The sequence below is a fragment of the Anomaloglossus baeobatrachus genome, chromosome 4, assembly GCF_048569485.1.
Source record: "Anomaloglossus baeobatrachus isolate aAnoBae1 chromosome 4, aAnoBae1.hap1, whole genome shotgun sequence".
Taxonomy (NCBI): Eukaryota; Metazoa; Chordata; class Amphibia; order Anura; family Aromobatidae; genus Anomaloglossus; species Anomaloglossus baeobatrachus.
This window is the reverse complement of record NC_134356.1, coordinates 652,208,062-652,233,416: the sequence shown is the minus strand read 5'-3', so window position 1 is coordinate 652,233,416 and position 25,355 is coordinate 652,208,062. Positions and strand designations below refer to the sequence as shown.

General features: G+C 44.8%; 1 protein-coding gene across 3 annotated transcripts in view; it reads left to right on the top strand.

Moving 5' to 3' along the window:
* Window positions 1-17,191, top strand: part of LOC142302009 (asialoglycoprotein receptor 2-like) — a 31,740-nt gene extending 14,549 nt beyond the window's left edge. For all 3 annotated transcript variants that reach the window (XM_075343083.1, XM_075343082.1, XM_075343081.1), the window contains exons 2-7: window positions 3,060-3,167; window positions 8,646-8,708; window positions 10,306-10,353; window positions 12,202-12,347; window positions 15,790-15,902; window positions 16,833-17,191. In XM_075343083.1, coding sequence (XP_075199198.1) covers window positions 3,065-3,167; window positions 8,646-8,708; window positions 10,306-10,353; window positions 12,202-12,347; window positions 15,790-15,902; window positions 16,833-16,968 — 609 coding nt within the window. In that variant the 5' untranslated portion in view covers window positions 3,060-3,064 and the 3' untranslated portion in view covers window positions 16,969-17,191. The remainder of the gene's footprint in view (window positions 1-3,059; window positions 3,168-8,645; window positions 8,709-10,305; window positions 10,354-12,201; window positions 12,348-15,789; window positions 15,903-16,832) is intronic.
* The last annotated feature ends 8,164 nt before the right edge of the window (window positions 17,192-25,355 follow it).

Here is a 25,355-nt window from a genome sequence, read left to right as displayed (position 1 = left end):
CTGCAGTGAACAACTGAGCTCTGATGTCATGAGCCTCACAGAGCAGCTGAAATCACTGATTGGCTGCAGAGCTATTGGTATGACATCAGCGCTGCAGAGAATAACTGACATCTGGAGAAGCAGCGGAGACTCAGCACTGGACCTGGGGAGGCTGAGTAAAGCTTTGTTTTATTAAAACAAACTGCAGCTGGGGAAGGGGTTTTCTGGAATTTGAAACCCCCTTTTAAGGATATGGACACTTTCAAGGGTGTTTTTATTTTATTTTATTTTTATTTTTTTTTTTATTTACATTTATGTATTTTTGGGCTCCAAGTTTTAAACTATTTTAGCTTTCACATTCTCTAATGCTGTCAATGCCAATATTTGTAACTTACATTTATTTTCCTGATGTCCTTTAAGCTGATTTATGACCACATCAAAGCTGAGCTGAACTTTGATCTGGTCATAAATCGGCTTAAAGACCTTCAGAAGAACAATAACGATATTAAATGTTAAAATAACGAATTAGAAAAAAAAGGGAAGAAAAATCCATAAATCCATGACAGTCACTGTATGGGGTACTTTGCACGTTGCGACATCACTACTGCGATATCGTCGGGGTCAAATCGAAAGTGATGCACATCCTGCGCCGGTAACGATTTCGCAGCATGCAAAGCCTAGATGCGCTGATAAATGATCGCAAAAGCGTCGTAAATCGGTGATCTGTGTAGCGTCGGACATTTTCATAATGTCGCACCAATAGGAGATACGATGTTGTTCCTCATTCCTGCGGCAGCGCACATCGCTGTGTGTGAAGCCGCAGGAGCGAGGAACATCTCCTTACCTGCCTCCACCAGCTATGCGGAAGGAAGGAGGTGGGCGGGATGTTTACGTCCCACTCATCTCCGCCCCTCCGCTTCTATTGGCCGCCTGCTGTGTGACATCGCTATGAGGCCGCACGACCCGCCCCCTTAGGAAGGAGGCGGGTCGCTGGCCAGAGCGACGTAGCTGGGCAGGTAAGTGCGTGTGAAGCTGTCGTAGCGATAATGTTCGCTACGGCAGCTATCACAAGATATCGCATGTGCAACGGGGGTGGATACTATCGCGCTCGGCATCGCTAGCATCGGCTTGCGATGTGGCAGCGTGCAAAGTACCCCTAAATCTAAAGAGAAAGACAGAAGTTATTGCGGGACAACCTAATACAAGTGGTCAATGGCCGTTTCGCCTCCTCAGACGCTTTCTCAGGGACAACAAAATCAGCAAATTACTGATCAGCCTCTGCCATTGTCTGGAGCCTTGTCTGGCCTTTCATTGATGGAATATAGATCTGCCTTTCGGAATTGGCTACTTTTGCCTTCAACAATGATTATCTCAAAAAAGACCCCATGGACAATTAAATAATATACACCTGTCCACATGAGTCAAAAGACCATAGAATAAAATATATATTTTTATTTATATAAATATTAAAAAATAGTCTAACACAATTAAAAACAGTGGAGGAGCAAATTATATAATTATAGAAAGGGAAATTCAGAAGGCAGTATGTGCAAATATAAATACCAGAGGGACTACTATAAATAGGTAAAAAGATAAAAAAAAGTCAAATAATTTTAAATATTTTAAAAATCAATTAATACATAGCCTGAAAAACCATAATTTAATCCAAAATATTTCCCATAAATGTTTCTTTTAATCAGCCATCAAAAAATAAAGTGCATAGTGCTCTAAAGTGTGAGTGCTGAAATTGAAATACATGGTATAAAAGATGGATTTAGATGTGCATTACCTATGTGCAGAGTCCATGAGATTCGCCTGCCTGCTACACGATGCGCATTTCGTCCTGTGTTGGACTTTCTCAAGGGAGGGTAGTATAGAAAAAAAAAACCTGACAATAACCCAAAAAATTCAGAATGGCAGATATCTGCCACAAGTCAGCATGTGTCCTGTTATGATTCAGGGACCGAGGAGGATCAAAAAATGCGAAATCCCAAAAAGGTAACAGAGTAGCTGGAAACTTAACGGACTGCAGACCTAATCCTGACACACAACTAACAGTAGCCGTAGGGCGTGGCTACGATGACCTGGACGCCTCGACAAAGCCAGAGAACTAAATAATCTTACAGATAGAAACATAAGAACGCTAATCTGCCTCGGAGTAGTCCCCAAGGATAGCTAGCCCCCCACATGTAAAGGCTACGGTGATATAGAAAAACACAATACAAAGCCAGAAAAGACAGATTTCAGCAAAGGTGAGGCCCAAACTATTTTTATAGGAAAGCATAGGAAAGAGCAACTGTCTGCAGCCGTAAAAACCCTAATATACACCAGCACTTCTGATATGGAAAAATACTGACGTTACACAACCTCTCCCCCACTGTACCAGCAGTCAGATGTTACTGGGATCCAAAAACACTAATACAGATGAGGGACTGAATTAATACCAAGCATGACAAACACAATACCTTGCAGAATCATGGAGCTAAGTATACAGACACTCCCAGCAGAGAATGATCCCATTCCACCACACAGACAAAATAGGAATCATGGATTAGTATCAAAGTAGAGAAAGCAACAAGAAAGTGGAAAACAAACAGCAGAGGTACAAAGACCACTTATCTGAGAGGAGGTCTGGAAGTGAGCAGAGCTGGTTACAGAATGTCCTTAACACACAGGAGCAATTGAGCACCGGCAAGTAACCAGAGAAAACTACTCAGTTAAATAGCCCAATCTGACCCTGATTGCCAGTCCTCTACAGCTGTGTAGCTTTCGCTCCACACATCAACTGCACCGCCAGTACTGACCACAAGAGGGAGCCCCAAACTTGAAAACGTATTCACAACAGCATCCCACACATTACAAAAAAGAACCAATGTTCAATGGAAAAAGGAATTAATTGTTTTTTCTAGCTGTACAAAATTAGTAGTGTACAGCCAGATCTAGAATTCTTGGCTGAAGCCTTGATAACTTTATCCCACAATCACAGTCAGGACATTTTGTGATTATTGTTGGACTTACACTGACACTGGGGTTCTATTTGGTAAAGTCACTTTTCATGTCTCATCACTTTTCTTTTTCAGAAAGCATGTGTTCATACTTTAAGGACAGACCGGTGATCATCACATACGGACTGCTGGCACTTTCATTTATCCTGGTTATTGTTCTCTTCGTAACTGTCCATTCTCAAAGTCAGTCACTTTTTCCTTTACACATTGCCATATATTAGCTGTATTGTATTTATTTGTGCGCTGTCCAATGTCTGGTTATGCTATGGACCCCTCCACTTGGGTCAAATTACAAGTGTAATGCTAAAAACCGGGGCTACAAAGCAAAATATGTAAGAGGAAATATAAATCTGAAATATTGAAGGGAACCTGTCAAAACTCTTGAGTAACTCTTCCCACCCCCCTATAGCGGAATAGGTGCATTTTCGCTGGATGGTTATGGGAAAGGATCGTTTTCCCGATAGTCATGAAGTGGGAACAGGCTACTGATCACCAGATGAATAAATAAATAACACAAGTTCATTGGGTGAAATTAAACTAAAATCATTATTCTCGGCAGCACAGGAACTTATGTAAACAGAACTCAAGCTGCCGAGAACAATGGAAGTTCCTATGCAGACTGGACGATTTATTCCACATTGTTCTCAGTATACATTGCTTAGTGTGGTCTGCCCGGGTAAATGAGAATTTTAGCGACCACCAATCAGTAAATATTTACCAATCAGCAGTCGTGTAACGCCGCCGGTCAATTTGTGAAAAACAGATCCTTATTTTTATAAGGTCATTTAGGTGCGATACTAATGCTGTAATGTTTAAAGAATTCACTTTTATTCCACAGTGTTGCATATGATATTGTGGCAGGATTAGTCCGGAGGGGTTGTCTTTTTCCCTGTACTTCCCCTGCTTTGGATCTTCTGATCACACCTCGCTGGCACGTGCCTGTATAGTGGTCTGACCATACCCAAGATTGAATGCATGTTGTCAATCACACTCAAAAGAGGCATAATTACAAGATCTGAGGAAAGACTAGTCCTGGGTAAATGACTCCCTACCATACTAGTCCTGCCCCATTATAATATGCGACACTGCAAAATACAACTACATTCTTCAATCATTTTAGCAGTTATAAATTACATTTAAAACCTTCTAAATTAATATTACACCTGAAAATAAGAAACTTTGTAATATATCTTATCACAGAAATCTACTCTTTTCTTCTCCTTGACTGTTCTTTCATTTTCAAAAATCTCAATACACAGATGAAATCTGTCTACAGGGAATACAAATATTTCCTTTACTGAGATAGGAGAAGGCAGTTTGTGACATCTGTGTCTGCCTCCAGCTCCTCCCTTCTTCTTTCCCCTCTATGCCTGTGTCTGGCTTCATCACCTCCCTCCTTCTTACCCCTGTATGTCTGTGTTTGCCTCTAGCTTCTCTTTCCTTCCTTCACCTCTGTGTCTGTTTCTGCCTCTAGCTCCTCCCTCCTCGTATCCCCTCTGTCTGTGTTTGCCTCCAGCTCTTCCCTCCTTCTTTGACCTCTATGTCTGTGTCTGCCTCCAGCTCCTCCCTCCCCTCTATGCATGTGTCTGCCTCCAGCTCCTCCCTCCTCCTTCCCCTCTATGTATGTGTCTGCCTCCAGCTCCTCCCTCCTCCTTCCCCTCTATGCCTATGTCTGCCTCCAGCTTCTCCCTCCTCCTTCCCCTCTATGCCTGTGTCTGCCTCCAGCTCCTCCCTCCTCGTATCCCCTCTGTCTGTGTTTGCCTCCAGCTCTTCCCTCCTCCTCCCTTCTCTATGTCTGTGTCTGCCTCCAGCTCCTCCCTCCCCTCTATGCATGTGTCTGCCTCCAGCTCCTCCCTCCTCCTTCCCCTCTATGTATGTGTCTGCCTCCAGCTCCTCCCTCCTCCTTCCCCTCTATGCCTATGTCTGCCTCCAGCTTCTCCCTCCTCCTTCCCCTCTATGCCTGTGTCTGCCTCCAGCTTCTCCCTCCTCCTTCCCCTCTATGTATGTGTCTGCCTCCAGCTCCTCCTCCTCCTCTATATCTGTGTCTGCCTCCAGCTTCTCCCTCCTCCTTCCCCTCTATGCCTGTGTCTGCCTCCAGCTTCTCCCTCCTCCTTCCCCTCTATGTATGTGTCTGCCTCCAGCTTCTCCCTCCTCCTCCCTTCTCTATGCCTGTGTCTGCCTCCAGCTTCTCCCTCCTCCTTCCCCTCTATGCCTGTGTCTGCCTCCAGCTTCTCCCTCCTCCTTCCCCTCTATGCCTGTGTCTGCCTCCAGCTCCTCCCTCCTCCTTCCCCTCTATGCCTGTGTCTGCCTCCAGCTCCTCCCTCCTCCTTCCCCTCTATGTCTGTGTCTGCCTCCAGCTCCTCCCTCCTCCTTACCCTCTATGTATGTGTCTGCGTCCAGCTCCTCCCTCCTCCTTCCCCTCTATGCCTGTGTCTGCCTCCAGCTTCTCCCTCCTCCTTCCCCTCTTGCCTGTGTCTGCCTCCAGCTTCTCCCTCCTCCTTCCCCTCTATGTCTGTGTCTGCCTCCAGCTCCTCCCTCCTCCTTCCCCTCTATGTCTGTGTCTGCCTCCAGCTCCTCCCTCCTCCTTCCCCTCTATGCCTGTGTCTGCCTCCAGCTCCTCACTCTTCCTTCCCCTCTATGTCTGTGTCTGCCTCCAGCTCCTCCCTCCTCCTTCCCCTCTATGTCTGTGTCTGCCTCCAGCTCCTCCCTCCTCCTTCCCCTCTATGTCTGTGTCTGCCTCCAGCTTCTCCCTCCTCCTTCCCCTCTATGTCTGTGTCTGCCTCCAGCTCCTCCCTCCTCCTTCCCCTCTATGTCTGTGTCTGCCTCCAGCTCCTCCCTCCTCCTTCCCCTCTATGCCTGTGTCTGCCTCCAGCTTCTCCCTCCTCCTTCCCCTCTTGCCTGTGTCTGCCTCCAGCTTCTCCCTCCTCCTTCCCCTCTATGTCTGTGTCTGCCTCCAGCTCCTCCCTCCTCCTTCCCCTCTATGTCTGTGTCTGCCTCCAGCTCCTCCCTCCTCCTTCCCCTCTATGCCTGTGTCTGCCTCCAGCTCCTCACTCTTCCTTCCCCTCTATGTCTGTGTCTGCCTCCAGCTCCTCCCTCCTCCTTCCCCTCTATGTCTGTGTCTGCCTCCAGCTCCTCCCTCCTCCTTCCCCTCTATGTCTGTGTCTGCCTCCAGCTTCTCCCTCCTCCTTCCCCTCTATGTCTGTGTCTGCCTCCAGCTCCTCCCTCCTCCTTCCCCTCTATGTCTGTGTCTGCCTCCAGCTCCTCCCTCCTCCTTCCCCTCTATGCCTGTGTCTGCCTCCAGCTCCTCACTCTTCCTTCCCCTCTATGTCTGTGTCTGCCTCCAGCTCCTCCCTCCTCCTTCCCCTCTATGTCTGTGTCTGCCTCCAGCTCCTCCCTCCTCCTTCCCCTCTTGCCTGTGTCTGCCTCCAGCTTCTCCCTCCTCCTTCCCCTCTATGTCTGTGTCTGCCTCCAGCTCCTCCCTCCTCCTTCCCCTCTATGTCTGTGTCTGCCTCCAGCTCCTCCCTCCTCCTTCCCCTCTATGCCTGTGTCTGCCTCCAGCTCCTCACTCTTCCTTCCCCTCTATGTCTGTGTCTGCCTCCAGCTCCTCCCTCCTCCTTCCCCTCTATGTCTGTGTCTGCCTCCAGCTCCTCCCTCCTCCTTCCCCTCTATGTCTGTGTCTGCCTCCAGCTTCTCCCTCCTCCTTCCCCTCTATGTCTGTGTCTGCCTCCAGCTCCTCCCTCCTCCTTCCCCTCTATGTCTGTGTCTGCCTCCAGCTCCTCCCTCCTCCTTCCCCTCTATGCCTGTGTCTGCCTCCAGCTCCTCACTCTTCCTTCCCCTCTATGTCTGTGTCTGCCTCCAGCTCCTCCCTCCTCCTTCCCCTCTATGTCTGTGTCTGCCTCCAGCTCCTCCCTCCTCCTTCCCCTCTATGCCTGTGTCTGCCTCCAGCTTCTCCCTCCTCCTTCCCCTCTTGCCTGTGTCTGCCTCCAGCTCCTCCCTCCTCCTTCCCCTCTATGTGTGTCTGCCTCCAGCTCCTCACTCTTCCTTTCTCCTCTGTTTGTGTCTGCCTCCAACTCATCCCTCCTCCATTCTCCTTTATGTTTGTGCCTGCCTCCAGCTCCTCCCCATCCTCCCTCCATTGAATTTTAAATGCACCAATTGTCATCTCCTATCTCAGTAATGTGAAGTTCTGTCTATATACAGATTCTCAGATTTTACTCTTGAGCTGAGAATGAATGATCAGTGCCAATCAGTGTCAGAGGAGAAAAAAGCAGACTTCTTTGATAAGATATTTTCCAAAGTAACTTATTTTAATGTGTATTATGGATTTATGAGCCTAAAATTACTGTACACTGTAAGTTGGACAACGGGCATGAAAAGTATTTGAAGAATGGAAGTCGTGTTCTGATTAAAAAGGCCAGGTATGATATGAATAATCAAGGTGTTTTAATAATAATTATAATTAATATAGGTGAGTGAATTAATTTGAAAGTATTTGAATTAACTTTGAATTTCACAAGAATCCAGATTTTTGGGGGGATTTGAATAGTTCCAAATTCAGAAAAAACTACATTTTGCTAGCTTTGTTTAGGGCTGGGAAGGAGAAAAAAATTATACTCACAGCAAATCATTCTTATCCCCCCGTGCAGTTCCCTACCTGACCCCTGTGCAGTTCGCTCCCTACGTCTAGTCCAGTCTTACGCATTCACAATGAAATTCAGATCCTCGTGGTGACATCATGGGGTGTAGTGTAGTGAGTAGAGTTGAGTGAGTACCTAACTATTTATACTCGCTATACTCATAATGAGTACTGTCTAATACTCGCGTATTCATTCCGAATAGCGTTCGCAATGCAAGTTAATGGAAAAAACTTGTAATGTAACGAGTAATCCGAATTCCGCACTATTCTCTACTCGCACGAATATACGGCATTCAGGTTACTCGTTACTTTGCAAGGTTTTCCCCATTGACTTGCATTGCACACTATATTCGGAATGAACACGTGAGTATTAGACAGTACTCTATAGGAGTATAGCGAGTACAAATAGTTAGGCACTCGCTCAAATCTAGTAGTGAGCACTGGAGGACTAAATAATACTTTGAAGACCGGAGACCAGACAACGAGGGACTTAGATGTGTGGGTGGCCGGACAAGAAAGGACAAGGGATGGCCGCCAGGTATTTTTTTTTTAAACCCCAGAATCATTATGCTTTGTGGTCTGGAGCCACGTCAGAGAACAATAACTCATATTTGATTTGTATTAAAAAATGTTATCAATTCTCTCTGAAACCTTTTGAGCAAATTTGCCAAATTCGGATTTCAGCTGTTTAACTCTTCTCTTGAAACGAACTTCCCAACCCTGAGTCGATTGCTCCTTAACATGTTTATCAAGTGTGGTCACTAGTCACCACTTGAGGTCAGGAAGGATTTTTTTCATTTATAAATCCTCTCCTTTCCCCCTGGTTGAACTTGGTAGATATACTGTATCTATTTTTGTAGCCATACTTCTTTTGTGATGATGCGATAAGAGATGGTGACGGGCACAGCTGCCAAGTAAAGGACAACTTTTAAAAAAACAAGTCACAACATTAAAACAGTTATCTGACCAGTTGTCAGGAATCAAAAAGGTCATTATATTTTATTGATTACATCTTTTTTACTTAGATACCAAATCAGATCAGAAAGATCTGGCCAGCAGGGACGACATGGTCAGCGTCAACAACACTGGTAAGACGTCATTGTCGTTTGGCTTAGGGTATCGTCTCACTAAACGACGTACCAGCAATTCCGACCACAATACGACCTGGTCAGGATCGCTGGAGCTTCGCTACATGGTTGCTGGTGAGCTGTCATTCAGGCAGATCTCACTAGCGACCAGCCACCAGCGACTTGTGTAACGATTCTGAGCTTGCTAACCAGGGTAAATATCAGGTAATTAAGCAAAGCGCTTTGCTTGGTTACCCGATATTTACTCTTGTTACCAGCGTACACCGCTTACAGGCTTCCCGCGCTGACTCCCTGTATACGTAGCTAGGGTACACATCAGGTTACTAAGCAAAGCGCTTTGCTTAGTTACCCGATATTTACCCTGGCTACGTGTGCAGGGAGCCAGCGCTGGCAACCTGTAAGCAGCATATGCTGGTAACCAGGGTAAATATCGGGTAAGGCTGCTTTCACACATTCGGTTTTTGCTGAGCGGCACAATACGGCGCTTTGCAGAAAAAACGCAACCTTTTTTTTGCCGCCGGTTGCGTTTTTTCCGCATAGACTTGCATTAGCACCGGATTGTGCCACATGGCCTTGCGTTGCGTCCAGTTTTTAGCCCATGCGGCGGTCGGATGGAACGTTCCCTGGCACGTTTTTTGTGCGGCGAAAAAATGCATCGCGCTGGATCTGGCGCCATGCGTCGCGATTTACAATGCAAGCCTATGGAAGCCGGATGCGGGGTCCTGTGGCAAAAAATGCATCCAACCGCCGGATGCGGTTTTTTGAACTGCGCATGCTCTGTATCAAGCCGCATCCGTCAAAAAACGGACGGGTCGCATGGAAAAACGTATGCAACGGATCCGTTTTTTTTGCCGCATCCATTGCATAGGTTTTTGAGCCGCATTGCAAAAACCGGATGTGTGAAAGCAGCCTAACCAAGCAAAGCGCTTTTCTTAGTTACCTGATATTTACCCTGGTTACCAGCGTACGCTGCTTACAGAGAGTCGGTGCTTGTTGGTCTGCCGAAGTCAAACACGCTGATGTGTGTTGCACAACGGGAGACCAACGAGCAAAAAATGAACCAGAACAGTGTGTAACGATCAGCAATTTCACAGCAGGGGCCAGGTCGCTGCTTAGTGTCACACACAGTGAGATCGCTGATGAGGTCACTGGTACGTCATAAAACGTGTGACTCAGCAGCGATCTTGCTAGTGATCTCACTATGTGAGAAGTAACACTTAAACCATATTAGCGTAGCTAAACAAACATAAATGTAACTGTGAAGGTCAGTTCTGATATAGTCCCGGCGTGTGTGGTGTCTTCTGCGCACGTTGGGACCTGAGCTGCCATTTATCCGCAGCTGCCTCCTTTTGCGACATGGAAGCGGTTATACACAGGTTACAGGAATGTGTGCTGTAATGTGGTTCTGCTTTAAATCTATCGAGATTTGCCATCTCAAAGAATTGATCATTTATTTGCTAAAAATCTCATTTTGTATTATAGTACAGTTGGAATTGCACTTTTTATATGATGCATGCCACTTTCAGATCATGCTGGTTCTCTTTTCTATGTTTTGTTTTATTGAACCACAAGATCTTTTTTATTTTCTCTTTTGCAGTTAATTCGTTGGTTGAAAAACTGAAAACTGTAGAATTTGAAGCTAAAAGTAAGAAAGTGAAAATATAGGGGAATCTTATCAATGTATGTCACATACTCGGAACAGAAAGTCCTGATAACCATCAAAAATGTTATTAACAGATACAACAATGGTCGATTTGCTTTACTTTTTTAAGATGTTATCTGACCTATGAAAAAAACCCAACAACTAATATGAAAAAAACCCCTAATTCTCCCCTCGCTGACTTACTCACTGCCCAGGGTGGGTTGCATCCTCCCCTGCTGCCGTGCAGCCTCTCACGTACTCTGCTGCCTCCTTCCCCTCCTGGGCCCTGTACATGCCGCACAGGTTTCCCAGGAGTGCACCTAAGTTGTGCGCACGCACACCGGCCCTCCTCTTAAAAGACTGGCGTGCTACTTCCAGGAAATGCCTCTCAGCCTATGGCTGAGAGGCACTGTGTATATAAGGCATCCTCCCATTAGGGGAGGTGCCTGTGCAATGCCACTAGTTAGTCAGTCAGTAAGTCTCCAATCTGCTACCTAGCCAGTTGTCAGGTCCTGAGCTCCTGTCCCGTTAACTCAGTGTCTGTCTCCAGTACCTGCCTCCCCATACCTATGTGCCAGCCCATCACCCATTGATCTAAATCCTCGATGCTTCCCCTATCTTTTTACAATCAGCTGGCACATGGCGTATAACCGGCATAACTGTTTAGTGTTGGGAGCTATGATTCCTTTAGGGCAGGATATATGACTGCTGAGGCCACTGATTGACTGCAGTGCTCCTGTGTCAGCTGGTTGTATTTAAAGACTCAACTGAACCTTCTGCACTGGACTGGAGGGGAAGATTGGAGAGTATGGTATTTTTTTTCATAACATTTGCTACCGCTTTGATTTTTTTCTTGAAAGGCTGGGTAGCCCTCTAAAATGAACCAGTCAACAGGCTATGGTTTTATATATTGTGGCTACCACTATATATGCATCGTAATGGACGTCCCTAAAACCTCTTTATATGCTCAGAGTAGCATAGTATACCTTTAAAAAATAGTTTTATAAAAGTCTCAATCTGCATACGCTTCTGTGCCAAGTGGTCCGATGGACTTCTTTAGACCTCGCTTGGTATCACCACTAACCATCTCCACCCCTCTACTTCTGACTGATGTAAGCGACATCTCTTACAATCTGTAAAAGATATTTATTAAAGACTCAAGTCTGGTGAGTGCAGGCAGAGAGGTTGTGTGATGTCACCATGATCCAAAGACACTCGTAGGACAGCTCGGCACACATTTGCGTAAAGCACAGGTTTTCAAAGATTCGGGATGTAGGAACATTCATTAAGGTGGATATAGGTTGGTGGGAGCAGTAGAAAAATGAAGAACCATCATCAGGATAGCCCATCAAAAAGTAGATCAATGGAAAATTCGAGTTTTGGCATACCCTCCATTCAAGGTCGCACCACTTCCTGGATCATCATGGCCCCTTCAAACTGATGGGCAAAGGACAAAGATGTTGAAAGTGGGATAGCCACCAATCTTATATCTTATATCCTAAGGATAAGCCATCAATTTTTAAAGATATAAAGATTATATACCTTGTCGTAAAAACAAATTTTCAGTATCTTTTGAGGACATACCCAATACCAAAAATATTGTAATGGTACCAGGTTGTCTTAAATATGGACAGTTTATAGGAAACGTTGGTACTTTCTGCCAAAAACATTGCTGCTTTTCTTGAAAGGCCGCCTCTGGTATTGCAGCTCAGCCCTATTCACTTGAGTGGAGATGTATAAGACCAGATATAATCCACTAACTGATGAGGCGCTGTTTTGGATAAGAAACATCAATTTTTTACTAAGCCTGTACAATCCTTTACAATATCATATTTTCTTAATTTATTTCAGAGAAAACCACCTGTGAGATTGGTTGGAATCTATTTGAAGGCAAATGCTACTTTTTTTCAAACAGTCAATCTAACTGGTTTAGAGCCCGGACCATGTGCGTCCTCAAGAGTGCTGACTTAGTTGTAATCAACAATGAAAATGAGCAGGTGAGATGAATGTTATATATCTGATTAACGGTTCTTATATACACATCTTAACATGTGCCGTAGAGCGTGATTACTATTTGGAAGAGGCTTTCAGGATCCCATCAGATCCACAGAACTATGAGATTGTCTCAGAAGAAAAATCACAAATGTCCAAAACCAACCATCAAACAATTATTTCCAAAGACATTTAACTAAATATTCTAAATGACACTGAAAAACGATTCTAACTATAAAAAATCCCAGACTTGCATTTTAGTTATCATTTACCAAAAATCCGCAAGGATTTAAAAAAAAAACTCTGGGTCACCCAAATTATATCTGTGATAGGCATTTTAGTTTTCTGGTAATGCCAGTCGGTACATTCTTGTGAACAAGAAAAGTAGGTTGATCAAACTCAGCTGGTGGTCAATGTATCCCACCACCAACAGTTTTGAAGGGCAGCTTAAAGTTGCATACAGTTGTCTCCGTATTTCCAACCTCCACCCCTATCTTGCTTACACATGTGCAGCTCTCAATGCATACACAATACATAGCTGTCGAGCACACAATGGTTCAGCAATTCATTCATCCGGAAGCCACCTTGACCAGCTCTCCTTTACAGAAGAGCACTTGTTTGGTCAAATGATCCTTTGTTCTCTAAGAGAGAGCTGCAAGACATCTTCGGGAGAGCAAAGCCATTGGCAGTCCGAAACCGGACATGCCAGATCAATAACTCTCCCAACAATCAGTTGCCCGGGGACCCTATAGACATTAGATTGTCTCCCAAACTCATAGATATCATCTAATGTGTATGGCAGACTTTAGACTTGTATACTGTCCCCCAATCACCTATGTCTCTGTTATCCCAAGTATGAACCGCTTACAAACTGCTTCCCACTCTCTACAGAAACTGCCCATACAAAATGATCCCATCATGGCTCAAATCTAACAGCAAATTTTCTCTGCTAAGTCTTCTAGATTTGTCTGCGGTGATATTGTAGACCACCCTCTGCTACTTACTCAACCTCACTCTTTAGTACTTAGTAGAAATGAGTGACGCTTTGGAAGTTCGGTTCGCGGGCAGCAATCAAACCGAACCTCGACTTGTTCGAATTTGCTCCGAGCCTGGTTCAAAATTACTGATTGGCATTTTGAGTCTCCGCCCACATACAACCATCCATATGCAGATCACTTCCGAGGGAGGGTGGGCGATCTTTTTCAATTTTTTTTTGTTGCACACTACATCTAATCACATTGTTGTTACTCCCAGTGTGAGCTGTTCAAACACTGCAAGAGGATCACACAGGGTTGAGCACATATAGATGCTCGCGTGAGTGGAGTTCACATGTAACGCATCCGAACTCCGAACCTGAGCTCTATTTTTTAGGTCGGTGTCCGGTTTGAAAACCAAACCTCAGGTTCGCTAATCTCTAGTCCTTAGGGCTGATGGGCACTGTTAAACCCTGTGAATACCAGCAGAAGGGCTAGACCCATCAAACAACCATTTGCTGAAGGATGTCTACTCATTAGAGAGAGTCTGGTTTCACCCAAAATCATCTTAAAGGTCCTTATAGATGAGCCGATAATCACCAAACTCTTGTTAACATTTCTCAACCCATGTACCTGTGCTAGCATAAAAATCATCTTTATCATTAGTTCACCACCCAAAACATGATGCTATATGGGGACAGAACAGTTGCATCAGTGGTCGTTTTGTTGCTGTGCACACAAGCCAATACATGTGTGCAGATCTTTTACATAGTTGATCGATCTCATTAACCTGTCAGCAAGTCTAAGTAGACCATTAATCATGTTACATGGCTCATTAACACTAGAAGTCCCAGAGAGGGGTCATTTGACATTTTTACCTTTAAAACCCTATGGAGCTCGAAATTCCTGGGACTTATAGTGTTAATGGCTTGGACAATGACTTAAAGGGTAGTTATCACCATTAGAAAGTACCAAAAAGCTTCCTTCCTCCTGGTTGAGAGCTAATTTCTTGAGGCCTTAAGCATACTAATCTCTGAGTTTTCTTTGTACCTTTCTGAACCGTCATACAGAGTATCATTCACTGGCTCTTCTTTCTCTCCTCTTCCCCATAGGCCAGGTTCAAAAGAGTGTGGTTGTCTGAGTAGTGGACAATCATTTTAACCTCACCTTCGTAATACTACAAAACACCAGACATTGTCCTCTGTCACATAATGTCCTTTCTCTGGCTGAATCTTCTGAAAATTGAGCTTGTGTTTTCACCAACTACTAAGTAAACCTTACATTTCAGTATGCGATGCTGCCATAACTCTTAGGTGGCACTCATGCTTTCTTGAGGTTATGTTCGATTGGTAATTTACTCCCTATATTCAATCACTGGAATGTGAATGTAATTTGCTCCAGATTCTGTAATTTGGTACTTGTGGAATCATAAAAAATTCTTATTGTTGCTCTTATTATTTCTTTTCTTGATTAATGTAAAGGCCCACAATGCAGGTATCTGACCATAAAGAGGATCGGACGACACTATATCAAGCATAGAGATATCAATGGCGTGTAATTTTGTTATTCTCGGTAGCACATCCTCTATCAAACCGAAACCTGAGCCGCTGACAAAGATTATTATAATTCCCACATGGGCTCAAACAACAAATGCAAATTCTTTTCTCTATTAATCAGTAGACATTTTTAAATAGGGAAATAATATGGGAGGATCACTGATGGTGGGACCCGTCTGTTTTGCTTCTGGGTGATTCCCTTCTCATGCGGTTCTCTGAGTAATAAAACCCAATATCATAATTGAGACCCATTTAGACCTTTATTTTGTGGCCCACTCGCTCCAAAAATTTGTCATTTATTATGGTGTATATATCCATTTTTCGAGGTTGTATGATTGGATTGCACTTGTCATGGTGTATGAAATCACAGAACAGATGCTCTTAGGCTGGCCCTCAGACTAGAAACCCTGCTCTGTCCCTTATTTCAGAGGTAGGCTTGATGGTAGCCAGGTCTGAGCCCCCAGCATGATCCTGTCCACTCGCTTCACAAATTTGCCTTCTGTTATGGTGTATACTGGGATATTTGGCCATTTTAGTGGTGGTAAATTGGATAGCTCTATTATATAGAAACTATATGTCAGTGTTATTTATGGCTACTGAATGGCAATGTTATTATGGTACTTAGGACCATTAGGCACTGCATGGTATAATGATTTATATAATAACATAGGAGATGGAAAGAGGGCTATCAAAAGGAACCACAAAGCCATTATCAAATTTAAGAGTAGCCCATAAAAATATCTGGATCTCAACCTAAGATTTACATGGATCGTGATGAACATAGTACTATCCCTGAACTTTCTATATGATCCATACAGACGTTGCAAAACTGTATTTGGTCCATGAATAAATTCAGTCTTCCCTAGGAAGTCTATGAACAAAGTTTTAAGTTTTATTTTCCTTTCCTGCTCCCACAGAAATTTATCAGTGGAAAAAAAAACCAGAGGACTTATTGGATTGGTCTAACCGATGCCGAGGCAGAAGGAAACTGGACATGGGTGGATGGAAGCGACTACAAAATATCCTATAAGTAAGCATTCTATTCCACAGATTAACTATAGGTATATGGATATATGATCCATGGAGGGTTAACCTCCGTAATCTACACCAACAACTATGGCTGTTTCCTATCTAGTTGGCATAGGTCACTAATAGTTAAGCACCACAAAGCACCTGCACAATGTACTACACCTTCCTATTCATGTTAAACTAAGGTCAAAAGGAAATGGACACTGGTTTGGCCTAGAGTAGGTAAATAAAGTCCTATAGATAGGTGTAAAATATCTTCTATAAGCCATTTCTGGTTTGTCCACCAAAGATAGGGCTCAGACGCAGTTTGCACAAAGACTTAAGGGTGCTTTACACGAGATGACGGATTGTGCGATGCATCGTCGAGGTTACGGTTTTCGTGACGCACATCCGGCATTGTACACGACGTCGTCTCGTGTGAAACCTCTGAGCGACGCAGTATCGCTCACAAATCGTGAGTGGTGTACTTGTCGCTCAGTTTCATAATATCATTTATTTTTCCTGCAGCAGGTTGTTCATCGTTCCCGTGGCAGCACACAGCGCTTTGTGTAACACCACGGGAACGATGAACACAGCTTACCTGCGTCCCGTGGCTCCCGCCAGCAATGCGGAAGGAAAGAGGTGGGTGGGATGTTTACATCCCGCTCATCTCCGCCCCTCCGCTTCTATTGGCCGGCCGCTCTGTGACGTTGCTGTGACGCCGAATGTCCCTCCCCATTCAGGAAGTGGACATTCGCCGCCCACAGCGAGGTCGCTCAGCAGGTAAGTACGTGTGACGTGGGTTTCACGACTTTGTGCGACACGGGCAGCGTTTTGCCCGTGATGCACAAACGACGGGGGCGGGTACGATCGATTGTGAAATCGCACAATCGGTCGTCCCGTGTAAAGCAGGCTTAACTTCTCTTACATTATTGTCTCCTCTCTGCTGCAGGAACTGGATGCCCAACGAGCCCAATAGTTATAGAGGAGGTGAAGAAGATTGTGGCCAAGTTTGGAAGGAAGGGAAATGGAATGACCTTGACTGCCATGATCGCTATCAGTATGCCATCTGTGAGAAGAAACTCTGAACTCTCACTGTCCTCATGGACGGTCATTATAAACATCTACACTCATTAAAACCTAGAAGTTATGTGATTCAAATCATTAAGTATTTTTTCATCCAGGTTCCATCCACACAGCTACCGTATCTTTGTAGATTCTTGTAAACATGGGGTTAAAATTCAATGATCGGGGAAATTGATGACAGAGCAGCTATTTTTTTGTGCATTAAAAAAACCCTTTTGCTTTTTATTGACTTTTGATATTTTACGTATGTTCGTAACTAATCCGGAGTACAAGAGAAAAAAACGCTTTGCACTAATTATATGCACACCTAACAATATTTTATATATCAAAACACATGAACATGAGACAACAATATTAAAACCACACAATGTCACAAAGATTAAAACCAAATGCAACATGTTCAGGAGAAGCGGGAAACATTATATACAATATAATCCACAACCGGGAGACAGACCAGAGGTAATATATAACAACGCATATGCGTAAAAGCATACAACCTGAATGTGGTCCAAACTGAATACCAGAAGAAGGGGATCAAGCAAAAGGTATATATGAACAATATGCTGGAACACAGGAAGTCCGTGATTGGGAGCTGTGGAAGGAGAAAAATGGGTCCGAAAAGCCTGTAGGGTCTTTGGTGATCAAAGAGTAAACCTGCCCCACGCATATCAATGTAAAAGTTACAGCTTCATCAGGGGAATGCGTGAGATATTGATACTGATGTGGACTTTATATACAACTAGCTATAGTACCCGGCGTTGCCCGGGATAGTAACTGTCTCTCTGTCTCTCTCCCAGTCTCCGTCTGTTTCCCTCACTGTCTGTCTCTTTCCCTGTTTGTCTCTGTCTGTCTCTTTCCCTGTCTGTCTCTGTTTATCTGTCTCTTTCTCTGTCTGTCCCTTTCCCTGTCTGTCTGTCTCTTTCCCTATCTGTCCCTGTCTGTTTCTTTCCCCGTCTGTCTGTCTCTGTCTGTCTGTCTGTCTGTGTCTGTTTGTATCTTTCCCTGTCTATCTCTTTCCCTGAGTGTCTCTTTGTCTGTCTGTCTGTCTCTTTCCCTGGATTGTGACATGCCAACATTCCATTCAAGGGTGTGGCTGTGCATTGTGACACACTAGCATTCTTCTGAAGTTCTGGCTGCATTGTGGCTCCCAGCTTCATTGACTTTAATGGAGGAAGGTTTGTTGGCAAAAGCGTGAGATTAAAATTCCTCCTCAAAACATAGTCTATGACATTCTCTGAGTCAAATAGGGTGTCTGTGTAAAATTTCATGATTGTACATGCGACAGTGTGGATTCCTTTAACGGACATACCGTATTTTTCGGACTATAAGACGCACCGGACCATAAGACGCACCCTGCTATATACCCCATCTTCCTATAGCTTTTGCATGCGCTGTTCCACTGTAGCGGTGCCGTGCACTGTGTGCACGTGTGACCGCTAGTGACGCTTTGCGTGGGCACGGGTTATGGGCGGCGCTGTGAGTGTCATCAGCAAGTGCCGCCCATAACCTCGTGACCGCACTTTCGCCTATTCCTCCAGTGTTCTGCGCAAATGCTCGCTGGCCAGATGACCAGACGTCACCTCCTTCCCATCCTGCTCAGCAGCAGGAAATAGATGGGAGGAGCGGACGGAGCAGTCGGTGCCCGCGCAAAAGTGTCACCAGCGGTCACACGTGCACGCAGTGCACGGCACCGCTATAGTAGCACAGCGCATGCGCGGGACCACGGGCGCCCAGGGGCGGCGTCCTGAGGTTTGAAATCTGATCTCAAATGTAAATCAAATTTTCACCCACTTAATGAATATTCAGACTCGCTGCTTACCTTTCAAAAATGTGTTGTTAATGGTATGAGACAGATTAAAAAACCTACAAAAAATGGTATATACAATAATTTAACACAAAAGGAAAAACTTGCGATCAAACAACTACAACTACAACTACAAACTACTACTTCACTATGTGAAGTGCGTGACTCTAAGTGACATTTGAGGACTCTGTGGTGTAGTAACACAAATTATTATTCAAAGATTCATATAAAACCCTTTCTTGAGATTTATATTCAGTTGTTTTAAATTATAATCAAGTACTTGTATATTTGTCCTTTATGTTATGTGATGTTTTAGTAGAGGTTCTATGTATATTTTTTTGGTGTGAGTGGAGAATAAAACAAAATAAAACATTATTCCTCAATGTATTGTTGTGGTTCAGCGCAAATTTTTTACATATAGGTATCTCTATATTATACAGACATATTATGCTCACCTTACCTTCCATTCCATCGCCGGCCTCATGGATCTTGCAGTTCACCAGTACAAGATGTGTATTGGGTAACCATCGTGATGAGGGAGGAACATCCGCTGCCAGAGCAAGTTCCTCCCTCGTCACGATGCTTACCCGATACACATCCTGTACCGGCAAACTACAAGAACCATGAGGCCGGCGATGGATCGGAAGGTAAGATGAGCATAATATGTGTGCATGCGTGTTTGTTTGTGCGTGTTTGTATGTGTGTTTGTGTGGACTGCAAGTGCGGGTTAGAGCGCGGTGGATGTACGGAACCGGAAGTGTGTGCGGTGAGGATTTTGCTCGTCCAGCAAAGCTTGCTCGTAAACAGAGTTACAAATTTACAGCAAGCTTTGCTTGTTAAGCGAAATACTCGCTAACTGGGTTACTCGTTAAGCGAGGTTCCACTGTATATGAAAGGACATCATATAGCGGCATATACTGCAGAGATACTGAATTTCTGAAATTGGTTATAAGAGAAAAAACCTATTGAAAATAGCAGGATAAAAAATTAAAATTTAGATAAAAAAATATATCTTAATCTGTACAATGGCCTTGGAACAATAATGTTTGCCTTGATGAGCATATGTCAAATGAAAAGGCTTGTTTAAAAAGCCACTTTTGACTTTTAGGACTGTTACTTCCAATAGGTGGCACTAGAGTTTGTCTCCTTCCTGGAAAGACAATTTGAATGTTTCCCAGAGGGGCTTTGCACCTATAAGACTCCTCACCACTGGCAACCAGACTGGTTTGTCAGGTCTCCGTAAGGAGAATAGTCTTCCCCGTGGTCCCCACTATAGCTTCTCACAAGCAGATCAGTTCCCATACTTTGCACTGACGAGGGGCAATCACCCTGAAACACCATGTCTGCAAATTGGGGTTCTGATCTGGTTTAAATCCTAAGTCATGTGAAAAGGCTTGTTTAAAAGGCCACTTTTGACTTTTAGGATTGCTACTTCCAATAGGAGGGAAAGTGGTGTGTATAAATGAGGGATACACCTTTAGAGGAAATACAAAAATGTGGTCTTTTATTAACATAAAGATACCCAAACCTATATAATAAAGAGAAATCCCTGAAGACCAAAAAGCCCAATTAATACCAGCCAATGCTAGGTTTACCAGATAAGGAGATCCATATTTTAACATGGCAAGGGTGGGATAGCAAAATCCCCACGCGTATCACTGTCACACAGGGCAGCTTCGTCAGGGGTAGAATGTGCACACCTAGAAAATGCAGGTTTAAATAACCAATAAATTACCTCATCAGGTGTGTGTTATGATCCGGTAACCGTGGAAGATTACAAAAAATCCCATAGGTAGAAAAACACCAAGAAAAACAAGAGTAGTTGGAACCTGAGCTGACCGCAATCCCCTAACTATCAGACCACACTAGAAGTAGCCATGGAGCGTTACTAAACACCTAGATGCCACGACACAGCTGGAGAAACTAGCACAAAATGAAATGAGGAAATCTACCTTGCCTCAGAGAAGTCCCCAAAGGAATAGCCAGCCCCCAACACATAGAGATTATAGTGATGTAGGGAAACACAATACACAGATAGGAAAAATAGATTTAGCAAAGGTGAGGCCCGACAACTTAGATACAAAGGAAAGAAAAAGAAACTGATTGCAGTCAGTACAAAAACCCTGCAGAAAAATACCAATCTCCTGATAGTAAAAATGGCCCTTGAGTTCAAAGGACCTCACACCCACTTTATCAGGCACTGTTGTAAATAATGGGGGAAACAAAATACCAAAAAGAACACAAAAAAATACAAAAGTGCAAATAATCAAGTCTGACAGGGAGAATCTCCCTTTTCTTGCAGAAGAACTAGCAAAGGGGAACCCCCATGCTCACCAAACTAGAAAAACAAATCTTCACCTGCAAGAAAACAAATTCCAAACAAAAGAAAAGAAAAACAAACACCCTAAGGTGTAAATCAGGAAGCAAAGCAAAAGCTTGCAAACTTATCTGCAGAAGTCTTGCACGGGAAAACAGGGAAGGACAGAACTCCAAGCCAGGTTCAGAGAATGAGGAAAATTCAACTATCACCGGCACCAGCAAGGGAAAAAGTGCTCTCCTATATACACCAGGCTTGTCTGCAATAGGACTTCCTTAATTCCCAATTAACGCTGACACATGTCTGAGTCACAGACTCAGACTCAGCTTCACTACCATTACTGGCCACCAGAGGGAGCTGCAAAACAGGACCCACACAGACGACATTCACAACAGATGTGCTTGATAGAGTGCTGACATTCAAACCACCACGTAATGCATGTCTCCAGCATCCCTGAAGTCACATGCACGCAGGCATTAAGTCAGAAAGAGACAGAGGGAGGTTTTCGGCGTACGGCGCATGCGCGGGACTCCAAAAAAAGCTGGCCACCATACCAGGAGACAGATTATCGGTAAGTCCCATCAGGGAAACAGCAAAGTGATTTATATAATAAATATTATGAAAAAAGACCCATAGATTAGTCCCCAAAGTACAACAGGATGATAAAATCATAGCAATAACCTAAGCTTGTAGGCTGACCAACCTGTCTTACTCTCCCCACTTCTGAGGTTTGGTCCTCCTCCTTCTGCCCCTCCTAGGTCGCTTTCTGGATCGCTTGGATCCGAGGATAAAAAATCCTCACTGGATGAGGCCTGATTCCTGCTAGCAGTATTGGGGGCAGTGGATTCCTGCGTCTTGTTCCTAGATTTAAACCTACTATTATCCCTATGAATCCACTTGTACACCTCCCCTGTCTGAAATTTTTTTTGTCTCTGAGGAGTTTATTCTTTTTCCTCTTAATGATCTCCTTTTCAAACTGATCAACTATTTATTTTAGTTTAATCTGAAAGGAACCCACTATAGAGGTTTGATCAAAGTTTTTTAATTTGATTTCTCTATTTTTTATCTCCTCCTTGATGGAAGTGAGTAGCTCCCGATCATGTGCGAGTAACATACAAAATTATGGAAGAACCTTTTGCTAGACCCAACTCTCAGGTTTTCTTGCCTCCCAAACAGGGAAGATCTGCACTAAATCCCCTTGGGATAATTCCCAGTTTTTTTTATATTGCTCCAGACTTTTTTTGTTATACCAAACTTTGGTCAAATTTTTATGGTATTTGATCTGTTCACCGCCAATTGTACCACAACCATTATTTATCATCTCCCACACTACCTTCAATCTGATCGGGATTAGAGAGATCAAAAACATCTGTGGCGCCCTGGACAAGCCAGGACGTCACAGGTACTGCAACAACACACCCCACACCCCGGCTAGGCACATCAAAGTCAGACAAAAATCCTTGTTGCCTCCCTCCAGGGGCTGATGTCCACACCAGGGGGTGGAGCCAGGTGGTTGGTCCCACCCACCAAGCAGTTCACAGTCCTGGAGGCGGGAAAAGGAGGTCAGAGGAGTGCAGAGTAGTGCAGAGTAGTGCAGAGTAGTTGGAGAGTTGAAGAGTAAAGTGGTAGTGGAGCAGACTGACCGTGTCCGGGTGCGTGGCCCGGGCACATACAGCAAGGTTGGCAGACGGTGGTGACCGTCTGCAGGAGGGGCTGATTGACGTGAACCGTAAGGACCGGGGACGGGCGGTGGCCCGCCGGTACCGGATTGGGGAGCGAAGAGAAGCCAGCACCATTCGGCAAGGCCTACGGACCCCGACCAGGCTTGGAGTCGCCGTAAAACCAGTCAAATCCGTTAGCGAAGGGAACCTCCGGGGTTTCTCAGTAGTCAAGACCCGATTGAAGGCAACCGCTCAAACCGTGAAGGGAAATACAGTCACCGCCAAGGCTACAGTTCCCAGGGTCAGAGCCTGCGGGCAAAAGGGGCTCCCTCAGCATCCATCCAAGCAGGGGAGCGGGTTACCGGTGGGAAGCCATCAGAACCGAGAACATAACACAGGTGCAGGGAAAGGCAGTCACCGCCAACCTACCGGGAGAAGAACCACCGCAGCCGTCTGTGGGACCCGTCCATCCAGCCGTTTGTTTTACCGGAGACTTTGCATTCATCATTGGCTGAGTGAGTACCACCGTGCCGTGCGGCACCGCGCTGCCCCCGCGACCCTGCAGCTCACCTGCCATTCCTCCCTCACCGGGCCCCGGGACAAAAAAACCACCCTACCGGAGGGAAAAACAACAACTTAGCTGCTCCCCGTCATCGCTCCCGGGATCCCTGTCCAGAGGAGTGGTGGTGTCACAACCCCACCACAACCGTGGGTGGCGTCACGGACAATAAATCCCCAAAACCATTCCCCTTTTCACTCACGGGCGAGGAGCGCCGCTCGAGTCCCCGGATCCAGCCCACCGCTCGAGCCACCAAGCAGCAAGCGAAGCAGCAGCAGTGCCGGACCCGAGCGTGGTAAGCGCAGCGTCCCCTCCCCGCCCGCGACACATCATGTTTAAGAAAACCTTGGAGTTGTGTCTAGCAAAATGTTCTTCCATAATTTTGGATATGTTAGACTTTGTAAGACTTTTTGAAAGGGGATACAAGAAAGGACAGGTTGATGGAGCCATAAAAAAAGTAATTGAAAAAAACACCATGAAAATTGGAAAAAAGAATATGGAATCAAGCAATAACATAAGATCGGGTAAATCTAATGTAGTTTTCAGCACCACAGGAGAAATATATCCCAATTCTATATCAAGACCAACATTTGAATAAAATTCTTAGTTATGGATTTACTTGTGTTCCAAGAAGGGGAAAATCATGGGGTGCGATTTTGTCACCAAATTATATGTGCCAGAAAAAAAACAAAAAGACATGGCTAAGTTGTAAGGGAAATGCTCGTGTCCGAAATGTAAAGTATGCCAATACACGTTACAAACGTGAAAAAATGATATGAATACGGATAAAAAAAAATTATTAACTGCAATACGAACTTTGTAGCTTAATGTATATACTGCATAAAATGTGAAATTACATATATAGGTTCTACAATAAGGAAAATAAAAAAACGGATAGCGGAACATATCACTAATATCAATAATAAAAATTCTGGATATTCAGGTGTATGCAAACACTTTGTGGAGAAGCATAATAATGAGCTGCATAATTTCATATTTTATAGTATAGAGAAAATGGATACTCAGATTAGAGGGGGAGATGTACGAAAAAACTATTGTTAAGAGAACTATATTGGATTATAAAATTGGATACAAAATACCCTAAGGGAATGCATTAAAGGAATGACACATTATATTTGTATTGACTTGTTTAGGCTGCTTTCACACTACGTTTTTAACATACGTCATGAACTTTTTTTGCTGTAAAAGCGGATCCTGCTTTTACAGCAAAAAAACGCATGTTATTTTGCAGGATCCTGTCACTTTAAGTTTATGGGCGGGCATTGGAGTCATGTGATCGGGAGTCAGTGGAACTGAACGTGATAGACTGGGAGCCGGCATCTGACTGCTGCGGAGGCTCATAACCAAGGTAAACATCGGGTAACTTGCTTGGATACCCGATATTTACGTTGGTTACGAGCATCCGCAGGTGCTAGGAACCGGGCTGCCTGCCCCCTGCACACGTAACCAACATAAACATCGGGTAACTAAGAGAAGCGCTTTGCTTGGTTACCCGATATTTATCTTGGTTACGAGTGTCCGCAGATCTCAGGCGGGGGAGAGAGGAGAGAGAGGGAGAGAGAGAGGCAGAGAGTGAGGAGGAGAGAGACAGAGAAGGAGGGGGAGAGAGACAGAGAGGGAGGGGGAGAGAGACAGAGAGGGAGGGGGAGAGAGGGAGGGGGAGAGAGACAGAGAGGGAGGGGGAGAGAGACAGAGAGGGATCGGGAGAGAGACAGAGAGGGAGGGGGACAGAAGGAGGGGGAGAGAGACAGAGAGGGAGGGGGAGAGAGACAGAGAGGGAGGGGGAGAGAGACAGAGAGGGAGGGGGAGAGAGGGAGGGGGAGAGAGACAGAGAGGGAGGGGGAGAGAGACAGAGAGGGATCGGGAGAGAGACAGAGAGGGAGGGGGACAGAAGGAGGGGGAGAGAGACAGAGAGGGAGGGGGAGAGAGACAGAGAGGGAGGGGGACAGAGGGAGGGGGAGAGAGACAGAGAGGGAGGGGGAGAGAGACAGAGAGGGAGGGAGAGAGAGGGACTGATCACCTGAGGC